This window comes from Xenopus laevis, chromosome 7S (genome assembly GCF_017654675.1).
Source record: "Xenopus laevis strain J_2021 chromosome 7S, Xenopus_laevis_v10.1, whole genome shotgun sequence".
NCBI lineage: Eukaryota > Metazoa > Chordata > Amphibia > Anura > Pipidae > Xenopus > Xenopus laevis.
In genome coordinates, this window is record NC_054384.1 from 3,601,148 (window position 1) to 3,614,367 (window position 13,220).

General features: G+C 38.9%; 1 protein-coding gene across 1 annotated transcript in view; it reads right to left on the reverse strand.

Moving 5' to 3' along the window:
* The window catches only part of LOC108697147 (alpha-2-macroglobulin), a 38,175-nt gene that overhangs the window by 6,596 nt on the left and 18,359 nt on the right, over positions 1–13,220 (reverse strand). The window contains exons 16-29 of the mRNA XM_041570821.1: positions 12,523–12,651; positions 11,000–11,099; positions 10,599–10,710; positions 9,381–9,606; positions 8,213–8,339; positions 6,951–7,072; positions 6,495–6,555; positions 5,328–5,411; positions 3,627–3,803; positions 2,785–2,866; positions 2,065–2,221; positions 1,851–1,925; positions 1,394–1,556; positions 321–529 (exon numbers count right to left, since the gene is read on the reverse strand). Of these exons, the coding sequence (XP_041426755.1) occupies positions 321–529; positions 1,394–1,556; positions 1,851–1,925; positions 2,065–2,221; positions 2,785–2,866; positions 3,627–3,803; positions 5,328–5,411; positions 6,495–6,555; positions 6,951–7,072; positions 8,213–8,339; positions 9,381–9,606; positions 10,599–10,710; positions 11,000–11,099; positions 12,523–12,651 (1,824 nt within the window). The remainder of the gene's footprint in view (positions 1–320; positions 530–1,393; positions 1,557–1,850; positions 1,926–2,064; positions 2,222–2,784; positions 2,867–3,626; positions 3,804–5,327; positions 5,412–6,494; positions 6,556–6,950; positions 7,073–8,212; positions 8,340–9,380; positions 9,607–10,598; positions 10,711–10,999; positions 11,100–12,522; positions 12,652–13,220) is intronic.

A 13,220-nucleotide genomic window follows, 5' to 3' on the forward strand; every position in this document is an offset into this window, starting at 1 on the left:
CATCCACAGTAACTCACGCATGCAGTACCTCAACTAACTATCTCAAAACCACCTTCAGGATCTCTGTCTGTAGAGTATCTTACATTATTGTTACCTGCTGTTTTTCATAGTCCCTTATGCATCAACCACATCACTACACAGTCTAATTTAATGTCATCTGTATTCTCCCACACTCCCTTAGTACCTCATGCTGCATGTTACAAGCAGAACTTTGGACATCCCAATTATTACCGACACTGCCTCAGTTCTATTCACAGTACACCTATTCAGTTCTACCTATAGTACTTTATACACCTTTATATTATTATCCTTTCATTTACCTGAGTAGAAGAAAATCCCCCATAAGGATTTTGCTGCTTGCTCAGCCAGTTGACTATCTCAAAAGCTTTGTCCAGGTCCTTGTTGGGGCCAGAGAGCAGGGCCAGCAGTACATAGGAGGTCAACTCCACCTCGGCCGAGGGAGCCCGGGACCAGTATGGGAGGTCAGAGGTTGCAGAGGCAGGTTTCCTCTCCCAGTGTAGTTGTCCATCTAAGAATAAAAAGAATAATGTTTGTTTCTCTACTGTTGTTATGGTTGACTATTTGCTCTGGGTCCAAGGTCACCTCTAATAAAGGAGGAAACTTTGGTTTGACATTACAAAACTCATAGGGTATTCATTTTTATGGGATTTTTACTAGAGTATTTATTAATGGGTCAAAGTGAAAGTTCACGCCTTTCAAAATCCCATAGAAAAAAATGGAGAGTGGCGGAATTTCAATCTAGAGGACTGTAGGGACCTCTAACTTCACTCTTTGATAAATATACCTCATACAGTGTACCCTTGAACAGCATGGAACAACATTCCTTAGAATTCATATCAAAGACTAAAGGAGTGATAGTGATCTTTTCGAATGGAATGACACAGTTCATTTCCGGTATCAATCAGAACATGGAGACCGATGGATGTTAGACATTAAGGAGCCTTGTACTTGCCACCTGGTAGAAGTGCAAATCTTTGCAAGGATTAATTTATATTCCCACTCCTTTTGCTCCTGCTGTTTATTAATACAGTGACTTGATAGTCATTAATAGTTTGGTCACTGCTGCAGGAATCCACTGCTACTGGGAGATCAGTTCTTAAAAGCCCAATGTGGATCTGGATTGATCCACTGCCATAGACCTTGTCCAGTTTCAACCACATGTAGCCCATAAGTTGGACATTTCCTTAACAGTATGAGGTAGACCTCACTGGATGATTTGAAGAAGAATGATCTTTTACTATGTGTTCCTGTTGCCAATATGGTATAGTTACTTGACCTGTAACCTTCAACATTTGTCACATTTTTCAGTTTTACATTAAGGTTTGTTTAGGGTGCCATTAGAAAACATACACACACAAGACATATTCCATACCATTCCTGACAGCCTTCTCCTCCAGTTTGGCCAGCAGCATCTTCCTAAGTTTAGTATGGCCACTCAGAGTGAAAGTGTAGGCCAGCAGAGCCTGGGTGTAGACACTGCTCACATTTTTGGCAGCCTTCCTCAGACAGGATAAAGCATCCCTAACCATTCGGTCCTACAGAAAGAAACAGGGTCATTTGTGCAGAGCAGTGTGAAAGGAAGAAAGAAGAACCTAAGATACATTAACTATAATAAACCTTGTTTTTTTTATCAAAGCAACTCCCTATTAGATCATTACTGGTCACCAATAGAGACATACACACAACAGTACGTAGCCTGACACTTTCATATACAATGCATTTATATATTTTGCTATGGAGTCACTCTGTAAACTTTTTTTAACCCTATAGTTTCATACTTACCTTTATGCTAATCCTTATAATCCTTTAGCCAACACAATTTTGCTCACCTCTTTCTCCAGACCTGCTTCCATTAGAGCAATGGTGACATAAGCATTGAGAGATATTTCATCATCCACTCCACCCTAAAAGAAAAAAAGTGCTCATTCAAATATACACTGATTATCTATGTTTTTCTTCCTATGTAGAGTGATTTTGTGATTAGGCCCACATAGACTAACACAGTCATCAATTTTACTAGCCAGGATACAATGGCTGAAGTACCTTCAGATCATTATTGAAGAGTTTCCCCACACTCCGGAAGCAGCCTCTTCTATTGCGATTGTTCTTCAGCCAAGAGAAAGATTGCTTTAGATGGTCACCATCTATGAAGATGTAGGGACGAGCCTTGTTGAAGGACTTCACTACAAATGCAGTCAGCCTACATAGAGAGCAGAGAACAAGAACAACGGATAATGTCTTCACTTCACTAAAAGTGAAGTTAGAAATGAAGAATGCAATGGCCACAGGTCATTGGCGACAATAGACACCCAATCATAGAGATTTATGTGGAACTGGGAAATCTTTCTAGTGGGACTCTTATATACTCATAACTAAAGATTCCTCTTACACATCCCCATATGCTGTCTTCATGTCCCTTAGGCTTATTTACAAATTATTGCACAGAAATTAGTCCAGCACCCACAGTTTTCAATAAAACGGCCTTTATTGGACCAAGGGCATTACAGCAATGTTTCAGACCAAATGGTCTTTTATCAAGCTTCTATCAAGCTTTTATGAAACGTTGCTGTTAATGATGTTTATTAGTGCTGCCCTACAGTTATCCATATAATCGAATGATTATTCACTATACAAAGTTTATTTTTCACGGAGACTATGAAAACCTCCAGTTGAATGAACCTAATATTTATGATCATTCTTATAAATACTGCACAATCCCTCACCAATAAATAAGATCACTCTTCAATATATAGAATTACTCACCATGTGTTTCCTTCAGGGTCCCTTGACCCAAATGCACTGTATGATCCATCGTTACGTTTGTACGTCAGTTGTCGTTGGTACCCTGAGCAAAAAATAAAACATATTGTATGTACTTTTGTGCCAGTTAAAAAGTATGCACAAAGTGCCTGTGCTTAATGATAGTCAACCATACTTGTGCCAAGACAGCCCTGCACTTGCTTTGGCCATTGGGTTGCACCTATAGGTGTTCTTTGTTCTACAATTTCCAGAACTAAAGGGCATTTAAGTGTATACCCATGTCCTGTCCACATGCACATCTGACATTTCAGACACAGGTGTGTTTGGTTGTGCACCTTTCACTAACTGACACAGTATCTTGTGCAAAATATTTTTTATTTTTTTTATTTTGAGTAATTTTGTTGAAAGTATAGAAGAGAATATTGCATTGTGGTTACGAAACACAATCAAAAGCACCTCTATTTTGCACCTGTTTGGTAAACAGGCCCAAAGTTCTTTAAATATGACAAGACAAAAGCCATCAGCAAGTTGGTTGCATATTGAACTTCACAGGGGGGAAGCTTTCCTTTACAAACTCAAAACAGAGGCCAATAACTACTGTTTAAGCAATCACAATTACAAATGCCCTTTTTGCTAGATATACTGTACATCCCTCTTAATGTCACCACAAAATCACTCATGTGTCTAGGTAGGAAATTTCATAATATTATTGGCTTTTATGGTGGAGAAACTTTCCTGCACTGTTGGGCAATCTCCTACAAACTCATAGCTCATGGTCATATTATAGTAGTAAATGGCTACTTTTCTTAAGTGCACAAAAAAATAAAAGATCCAAAATCCCTCACCTCTTTCAAGGAACCTTTTAGCTTTGCTCTGGATCTCAGGGCTCAGTTGGTGAGTATTTTCCAGATACTGTAAAATGAAGATATTGGGGGCAAAAAGAATCATGTTCTGCTCCCCGCATCCATACGGCATGGCCAGGAGACGGTCCAGGTTCTGCAGGGCTGTTCCCATCAGGTCTCCTGAAGAAAACAATGTGTATATCACAGTATAGTACAGAACACCACTCTCTACTGGATCTGGTATAGTGCAGTTATTGCTTTATCAGGCAGGGAGAAATTTCAACAAAAATGTATTTAAGTAATATTAACAAATAAAGTATAATTACTCTCACTGCACAAATTATCCCTATTCGTGAGTTTTTTTGTGGTCAGTGCTTATTTCTGCAGACAGGAGGCATCAGCAAGTTGAGACAAGGTTATGCACTTTGGCAAAAATAATATAAATGCAAGTTATACACTAAATGGCAGTGTGTTGGGAGTTTCCTTAAATGAGAAGGATCTAGGGGTCTTTGTAGATAACAAGTTGTCTAATTCTGGGCAGTGTCATTCTGTGGCTACTAAAGCAAATAAAGTTTTTGTATAAAGAAGGGCATTAACTCAAGGGATGAAACATAATTGTGTCTCTTTATAGGCAGGGTCGGACTGGGGGGCCCGGGGCCCACCGGGACTGCTGGTCCAGGGCCCCCCGCTCCCCTACTGCGCCGCACCGAGTTCGGCCGCTGGAACGCCGCCATGCGCATGCGCGAGCGGCGATGCGCATCGCCAAAAACTTTTTTTCTCTAAATTTTTATATGTAGAGGGGGTCTGGCCCGGCAGGGGCCCACGAGGGTCGGTGCCCACCGGGTTTTTTCCCGGTGTCCCGCCGGGCCAGTCCGACACTGTTTATAGGTCCCTGGTGAGGCCTCATCTGGAGTATGGGGGCAGTTTTGGACTCCAGTCCTTAAGAGTATAAATGAGCTGGAGAGAGTGCAGAGACTAAGTGCAACTAAACTGGTTAGAGGGAGGGAAGAGTTAAATTATGAGGGGAGACTGACAAGGTTGGGGTTGTTTTCTCTGGAAAAAAGGCGCTTGTGAGGGGACATGATTAGACTTTACAAGTACATTAGAGGACATTATAGACAAATAGCAGGGGACCTTTTTACCCATAAAGAGAATCACGTACCAGAGGCCCCTCCCCTTCAGACTAGAGGAAAAGAAGTTTCATTTAAAGGAACAGAGTAGGGGGTTCATCACAGTGAGGACAGTGAGGTTGGGGAATGCACTGCCGGGTGATGATTCAGTTAATGACTATAAGAGGGACTTGGATGATTTCTTGGACAGACATAATACAAAGGCTATTGTGATACTAAACTCTATAGTTAGTATAGATATGGGTATATAGAATTTAATTAAAAGTAGGGAGGGGTGTGTGTATGGATGCTGGGTTTTCATTTGGAGGGGTTGGACTTGATGTACTTTTTCTTTTTACAACCCCATTTAACTATGTAACTATGTATCTGTCTCTAGATGTCGATTATTCCTTTCCTCTCAAAGCTGAGCATCTGCCACAGACATTGAACCCCCTGACCAACCCTGACTCAGGACTGGAAACATGACGAAGTACTGACACAAAAGTGGTTTCTTATAAGATTTCAAAAATGTGCCAGTGCTCTTTGTAACTTACACATTTATCTCAAAAAAATAATAAAATGAGGTTCTCCTCACCCAGTGCTGATACATAAGCTCTCTCGGAATCCTTCAGGATATTCTCGGGAACTTTCAACGATATCTCCTCTGTCTTAGAATGGTCTGGAACAGAAGGATACAGAACAGTAGAAAATATTTTTAGGTCTATGAACTGTACAGAACTACAGATACTTATATATGCTGTATAGCACGTGACTTGTGGATGATGGTCATTAACTTTCCTTTAATAACAAACATAAGACGATATACTTATAAAGGTTGTCCATTTAAACCACTAACAAAACTCAATGTAGACGGCACTTCTGGACAAAGTTTAATGTAGCAGGTTGCTGGACAAATAACGCATTTCAGGATCAAATCCCTTAATCATAGGTTCATTTAAACACATTTAAACACATTGGCTGTCATGTTGACCACTCTTGGTGTTTTAATTAATGTTATTGATCCTATTTTATGGCTTAACGATATGGGGATTTAACTCAATGCCTGGATGGCCAAATCAGGTAAAGATCTGCTTATCCAGCAACCAGTAGACAAGCAGATCTCTATGTGTATGGTCAAATTAAGATGGCATTTGAAGTCCCAACATTCACTATATTTTTCTGAGAGATGAAATCTGGACAGCCCTATATATATATGTGTATATATATATATATATATATATATATATATATATATATATATATATATAATTAAAATTGGCAAATCCTCTGTGTTTGGTTGAAATTTTCATTGGCAAAGATGCTTCATACCTGATTAATTTCTGTTTCAGCCAAATGTCATCAAACTTTTTTTTTTTTTAAACCAAAATTTAAATTCCATAATTATCTCACTTATTATTTTCTATTGGAGGCTGAAGAATGTAAATGACATATTTCACAATACCTTGAAAATACAGTATAAGAGGAGGTCAATGAAACTAGATGAAGCTAGACTGGAACTGTTGAATATTGTTTTCCCTCTAACATAAGAGAAAGCCAAATAGTCAGAAATTGTGTGAATTGACCATCAACATGGAGGAGATCTGAGCATATGTGAAAAGTGGCTCTTCTCACTTTTTAATCTACATGTTTCTTGTGGCCACATAACAAGAAGAGACCAGGGCAAGTATATTAATACAAATGACGTTAACACTAATAATACAGCACAAAATTATGTTATGTTTGACCCTCCTTCACATCTTACCTTCTCCCTCTTGGCTGCAGATCAGAGAGCCATGAGATTTCTCTACTAGGATCCCCCCGGGCTGATATAAATCAGAAGACCAAAGCATTAGTAATGTATAAAAAGACCTTCTTCCAATCTTCTGCCACACCTCAAATCTAAATATTTTCAGGTAGGTAAGTCTAATCACATTCTAGATCAAAAGTCCATGCAGTTGCAGCACCCATGCATGATGGGTACGGGTATCTACAACATCATGGATGTTTAGCTTGCCTATCTGGCAGAATAACACATACAATAAAAAATTACCAGGGTTGTGGAAGTGCACTAAGACAAATTTATCGTGGAAGTGCTTCTGGCCAGAAGTCTAACACATTTTGGACAATTTGGCCCTCACCCACTGACTTCCAAGAAGCCAAAGATTCTATGGCAAGAACTGAACCCCATTTCAATGATCAGAGTTTCCTTGAGACTCACCTGCACCAGCAGTGGCTTAATCACAGTGTCTGAGTTCCCCTGCTTGGGCACAAGAGGAATCTCATTATTGCACATGTCCTGAGTGTTCAGAGCCTCCGTCCTCACAGTGATGTTCACCTCTCCTAGTTAGTGGGACAGAAACATAGAGGTTTTGGAGATGGTGTAAAATAGTAAAAGTCCTTTTATTAATAGGAATGAGCAAATAATTTGGCAAAGTTATGAAGTTCTAGTTGTGTTCTTTCTTCCTAAAATTTGACCCAGAAAAACAATATTTTCACTGAGATCTGAGAGATTAGCCATAATTATTCAAGAATTTTCAGCTAATATACCTGCTTTTTAATAAACCTGACTCCATATAGGAGATTAAAAAAATTTTGGGTAATTGTATATAACTGCAATTACATTTTATACTGTATTGGGTGGTATTAACGAAAGGGGTACAATTTAGTGAACAATATTGACCAATATTGGCCAAACAATACAGAACTGTATGTGATATATTTGTATTATGGTGGGCAATATGAGTTAAGAGCATATCATATACTACAAGAATCTGGAAACTCCATTTTAAGCAAACAATTTTAAAAAATAATTTCCTTTATTACAATCATTTTGGGTAACAAAGCCTATACCTGTACAACACTTTTCATTCCACACAACTGGGTCTATTTAGCTTTAATTAAGGGGCATCCAGTCCAAACAAATAATGTCATTAATAGGGTTGTTTTAATGGGTTTTAGGTAACAGAGGTTATACCTTATGCTGTAATAAAGGCTTTGCATTTTCTATATTACATTTTTGGCGGTGTTGTGGATTAGAATCTCTTACTCCTTGACAAGAGGGTAAATATTTCTGGTTAAAGGAAGTGCATATCCGGTTGCTGGAGCAAATTTATAATTGTTTTGTTTATAACCACCTTTACAACATTAGTATTAATAAAAAAAAGTGTCAACAAGTGAATATTTGAAATGCAAAGAATACATTGTCTTACAAAAGGTTGGAACTCATCAAGCCTTTTAATCTGGACCAGTGGGTGCTGAGCTTCATGCCAACTTGTTTGTTGATGGCAATACAATTAATTGGCTCCGAAATGGAAGCACCTACCCTCTGATTATCGTTGTTAGAGGAATTTCACTAGTTTAACATCTTACCATAATAATGACAGCACTTCATGTATGTATTTACTGGACTAGATTAAGGTCACATGTCCTGTACATTTAGCTATCAACTGTATATACAAGTGTGAGAGTTCCATATCTCACCCAGGTTAGAGGCTTTAAGGTTCCAGTAGAAGGTCTTGCTTTCCTCTGCACAGACACAGCTGCTATACTGACAGTCAGTACATGGTTCCTCCTCTAGTTCTAGTGATGGCAGTAGGGTGGTCTGAACCTGTTATTATAAAGATGAGATGAGTTGAAATGTGCACTTTGTACCAGAATATTTTTGAAGTTTGTCTGTCGTCATTTCCGGCAGTTCACTGGCATAATTTCTGTGAGAGTGACGTGTTCACCTGGCGCAACTGAACTACTGAAGATACTGACTAGTACAGTTCAATTGGAAACGTAGGAGGGTTGAAAGGACTGAGGAAGTGCAAAGAGAGCATTGAATGCAAGTGGTTAATGGTGCAACTCGCTATAGGAAAAAGCACAAGTTGCCCACTGCAGAAGTAAATGGGTTGTAATGTTTACTCCGCAGCAGAGACTTTCATCAACTTTATGCGCAATACAAAAATGTATGTGTAATATATAGGGATGTAATATATATAGGGATGCACCGAATCCACTATTTTGGATTCGGCCGAACCCCCGAATCCATCTCGAAAGATTTGGCCGAATACCGAATCCGAATTTGCATATGCAAATTAGGGGTTGGAAGGGGAAAACATTTTTTACTTCCTTGTTTTGTGACAAAAAGTCACACAATTTCCCTCCCTGCCCCTAATTTGCATATGCAAATTGGGATTCGGATTTGGTTAAGCCGGGTTGAAGGATTCGGCTGAATCGTGCTGAAAAAGCCTGAATCCTGGCCGAATCCCGAACCGAATCTGGGATTTGATGCATCCCTATAATATAATCTAAATTTGCCACCAAACAGGGTTAGATTAGCCAACCAGCAGATTAGCCAGTGGGTCCCATCATCAGTGGCTACACATGTTTATCCCAGCCTTTATCATTGTGTGCTCGTGTCATAGCCTGTTCCCCTTCCACTATAAGAAAGGTGAGGAAAAATGGAGGTATGGAGAAAGAAAAGGCAAAAAGGTACTACTTGGGATATTCTAAAGAAGGAGAATAGCAAATAGGCTTGAAAGGAACTCTTAGTAGGAAACAATTTCAGCTCTAAAACTTGTTTTGGGATACTTGTAAGAAAACTGTTGATGAACTGATAAAATCTAGATGCATTTGTCATAAAAGGAAGGAAAACATCAGCCACCTTTATACACTGCTTCAGGTAATTAAAGACAGAGGCCTTGAGAGTGAAAGACTCTCCTCGCACCACAGAGTACGGCAGAGTGAGCTCCACAAAGAAGGGCTGGAAGACTCGAAGGGAGGTTGGTGGGGAGATGCCAAATCCACTGGGTCCCATACAGAAAGCTCCAGCATTCCAGTCTGTGATGGTGTCTGGGGCTGAACGATGGAGCTCTGTCTTTCCATTATCACTGAGGGTTGGACAAGATAAGGATTTTACTGAAAAACAATCAAAATATTCCAACTGACAGATCAAGAAGAGGACTTTGTTTCGGAAGCTTTTGCAAATAATAAGGTCAATTTAGAAACTTAAGAAACTTTCAGAAAATGAAATGATCTTCATTTTTAAGTTTGAACCATTGGACACATCCAGGATTTTCCATGTTGTAGGCTGATTATCTGCTCTTTAACTTGTTTGGGCAGTGGGGGTTGGTATAAAACAACGATGATGACATGATAATGGAAATCTTGGGCATGCTGGGAACCGTAACAATTGCAGGTCTCCAGTTGGAAAGATGAGTCTACAGAATGCAATTTACCTTTGTAGAACAGAAAGAAAGAAGTTGTAGAGGAAGAATAGAGAAGTAGCAAAAGAAGAAAAAATACAGCTAAGGAACTACAGGTATGGGATCTGTTATCCAGAATACTCAGGACTTTTTCTGTAATTTGGATCACCATGCCTTCAGTCCACTAGAAAATAATTTAAGCATAAATAAAACCCAGTAGGATTGTTTTGCCTCCAATAAGGATTAATAATATCTCAGTTGGGATCAAGTACAAGATAATGTTTTATTATTACACAGAAAAGGGAAATCATGTAAACATTAAATAAACCCAATAGGCTGGTTTTGCTTCCAATAAGGATTAATTATATCTTAGTTGGGATCAAGTACAAGTTACTGTTTTATTATTACAGAGATAAAGGAAATTATGTTTTAAAATTTGAATTATATTAAAATGGAGCCTTCCTGTAATTTGGGTTTCCAGATAACGGATCCCATCCCTGTATCTGGTGAATCATCCTCTTTTTCACAAGTTCTCACTTCTCCTCTGTTATTTTCCCTGTGCTTTATCTTTCCCTGCCATGGCTTCAAATGTACAGCGCCGCGGAATATCTTAGCACTTTATAAACATGTATGAATAACAATGGCTTGATTTGTTTGCCATATTTTATAGTACTTACCCCACAAATACTAACTGCCAGATCCAGGTCTCTGGGAAATACGCCCGAATTTTATGAGCAGCTGATTTAGTGATTTCATTCTTCAGTCTTTCTAAGCTTGGCATTCCCACATCTAAAGAAAATGTAAAAAAAAATCAAAAAACATTTTTACATAGATTATTCCATAGATCTTATAAGATTTACAGTCTAAGATTTGGGATGTATCATGTGCAGGATGATAAAGTGATATGGCTCCTCGCTCGCTGAGAGATTCAATCCCAAGAAATATTCAATGATTTCTGTAATACTCAAGCAATTTCTTTCTTAGACTTCAGTAGCCCTTCTAAAAACATCACAAAGATATTTCCATATTTAATGGAGACGTATCACTGCGTGGAAATGCAATAACAATAAGGTCTTACCGTATGAACCATAACCAAAGAACATAAGCTCAGTATATTCAAGATGGCAGGTCAAAGACTTCTTCATCTCCGCATTACTGACAATCTTAAGGCGCATGTCCTTTTATTAAAAGCAGACAAGAGATTGTTAAAGTGAAGCTGTTGTCAGAAATGTCACTGTGTCAGAAATGTCAAAATGTGTTTGTGGAGAAACAATTAACACTGAAGAAATGAGATGAGTCTCTTGGATGGGACCACGGCTTATGGGACTCAACACTCAACAAGTTACTGCCGCACCCCCTTAACATTTTGCAAGTGGATGTGGGGATCTTCTCCTGGGAGTATCTTCCTGTCGGAGCCTCCACATTTTAAATAACTTCTGTCCTTATATTTTGGAATGGGGGCATACATTAATAGTTATGTAATAGTGGGACAAATATTAGTACAATATTAATAGCAGATTAGGAGATGTGTTTTTGTTAAAGTAGAATGGGCAGGGTCATGGAGATAACACAGTGAATATCATTCTACAATACTATAGATTTAGTCCAATAAGGAGTAACACTGGTCAGGAAACTCTGAGTATCACTCATGTATTATAAGGGATAATGTACCCCCTACTGTAAATGATAAGGATATTAGAAGTCACTGAGGTAGGAGGGAATGAAAAAGATAATAAAAGAAAGTGATATATTTTGATAAAAGAATATTGTAATTTGTAATTATGCTGATGTGTATTTGATATTCTTTATTTTATACGCAATAAAAAAGAATTTAAAAAAAAAGAAGTCACCGAGGGGTTGTTCTGTGACCATATAAAGGCACAAGGCTGCAGGCTGAGTTATACAGGGAACTCTGAGTATCTCTCATGTATTATAAGGGATAATGTACCCCCTACTGTAAATGATAAGGATATTAGAAGTCACTGAGAGGTTGTTCTGTGACCATATAAAGGCACAAGGCTGCAGGCTGAGTTATACAGGGAACTCTGAGTATCACTCATGTATTATAAGGGATAATGTACCCCCTACTGTAAATGATAAGGATATTAGAAGTCACTGAGGGGTTGTTCTGTGACCATATAAAGGCACAAGGCTGCAGGCTGAGTTATACAGGGAACTCTGAGTATCACTCATGTATTATAAGGGATAATGTACCCCCTACTGTAAATGATAAGGATATTAGAAGTCACTGAGGGGTTGTTCTGTGACCATATAAAGGCACAAGGCTGCAGGCTGAGTTATACAGGGAACTCTGAGTATCACTCATGTATTATAAGGGATAATGTACCCCCTACTGTAAATGATAAGGATATTAGAAGTCACTGAGGGGTTGTTCTGTGACCATATAAAGACACAAGGCTGCAGGCTGAGTTATACAGGGAACTCGGAGTATCACTCATGTATTATAAGGGATAATGTACCCCCTACTGTAAATGATAAGGATATTAGAAATCACTAAGGGGCTCTGTGACTATAGGCACAAGGTCTGGCTATGGAGATCACAGTATGAATAAAATACATCTTTGTGTTTGTCACTGATACCTTAAATAGGCTGTACACATCAACATAATCGTAGAGAGGCGTGTACCATTCATTGGTACAATCATCATCGCCATCTTGGACCCGAGTGTCATACCCCCCATGATCAGGGAAAGGAAAAAGATTGTGAATCTGGAAAAGAAAGTAAATGTGAGAGTTAGAAAACAATGTTGCCTTCTCATGCATCAAAGGCCAGAAGTACAAGTGATGTTCCGATAGCCTGGTTCATTCATTCTCCTACCTAAAACATCCTTGCAATGTAGAAAATAAGCAAGCATTTGGGGGCTCATTTGCCAAGGGCAGGGTCCCAATTCAGGCATTGCAATATTTGTACCACTAAGAGTCCATATTCTTCATACCTGGCTCATGCCCATAGTTAGTAGTGCTGCACTCCATACCTTATTCTGGATTGTAAATTGATGCGAGTTGCAGGCAGCTCCGTGTATTAGCTTTTTTTATTATGCAGAGAGTTTATTAGAAATCCAGGTCAGGCTTGGCAGGGTACATTGGCAGCAGAAAACACACCACATAATGTTTATGTAAAGAAGGGCATTATCAGAGGGATAGGGGCCTTTTAAGCAATATACCAGAAATAATGACTATGAGCCACAAAGGAAGTTGGTGAGTTTGACAAAGAGTGGAGATTCTGAGCCTGATATTGTGTCCAGAGCTTCTAAGCCACGTCCAATAAATATAATACT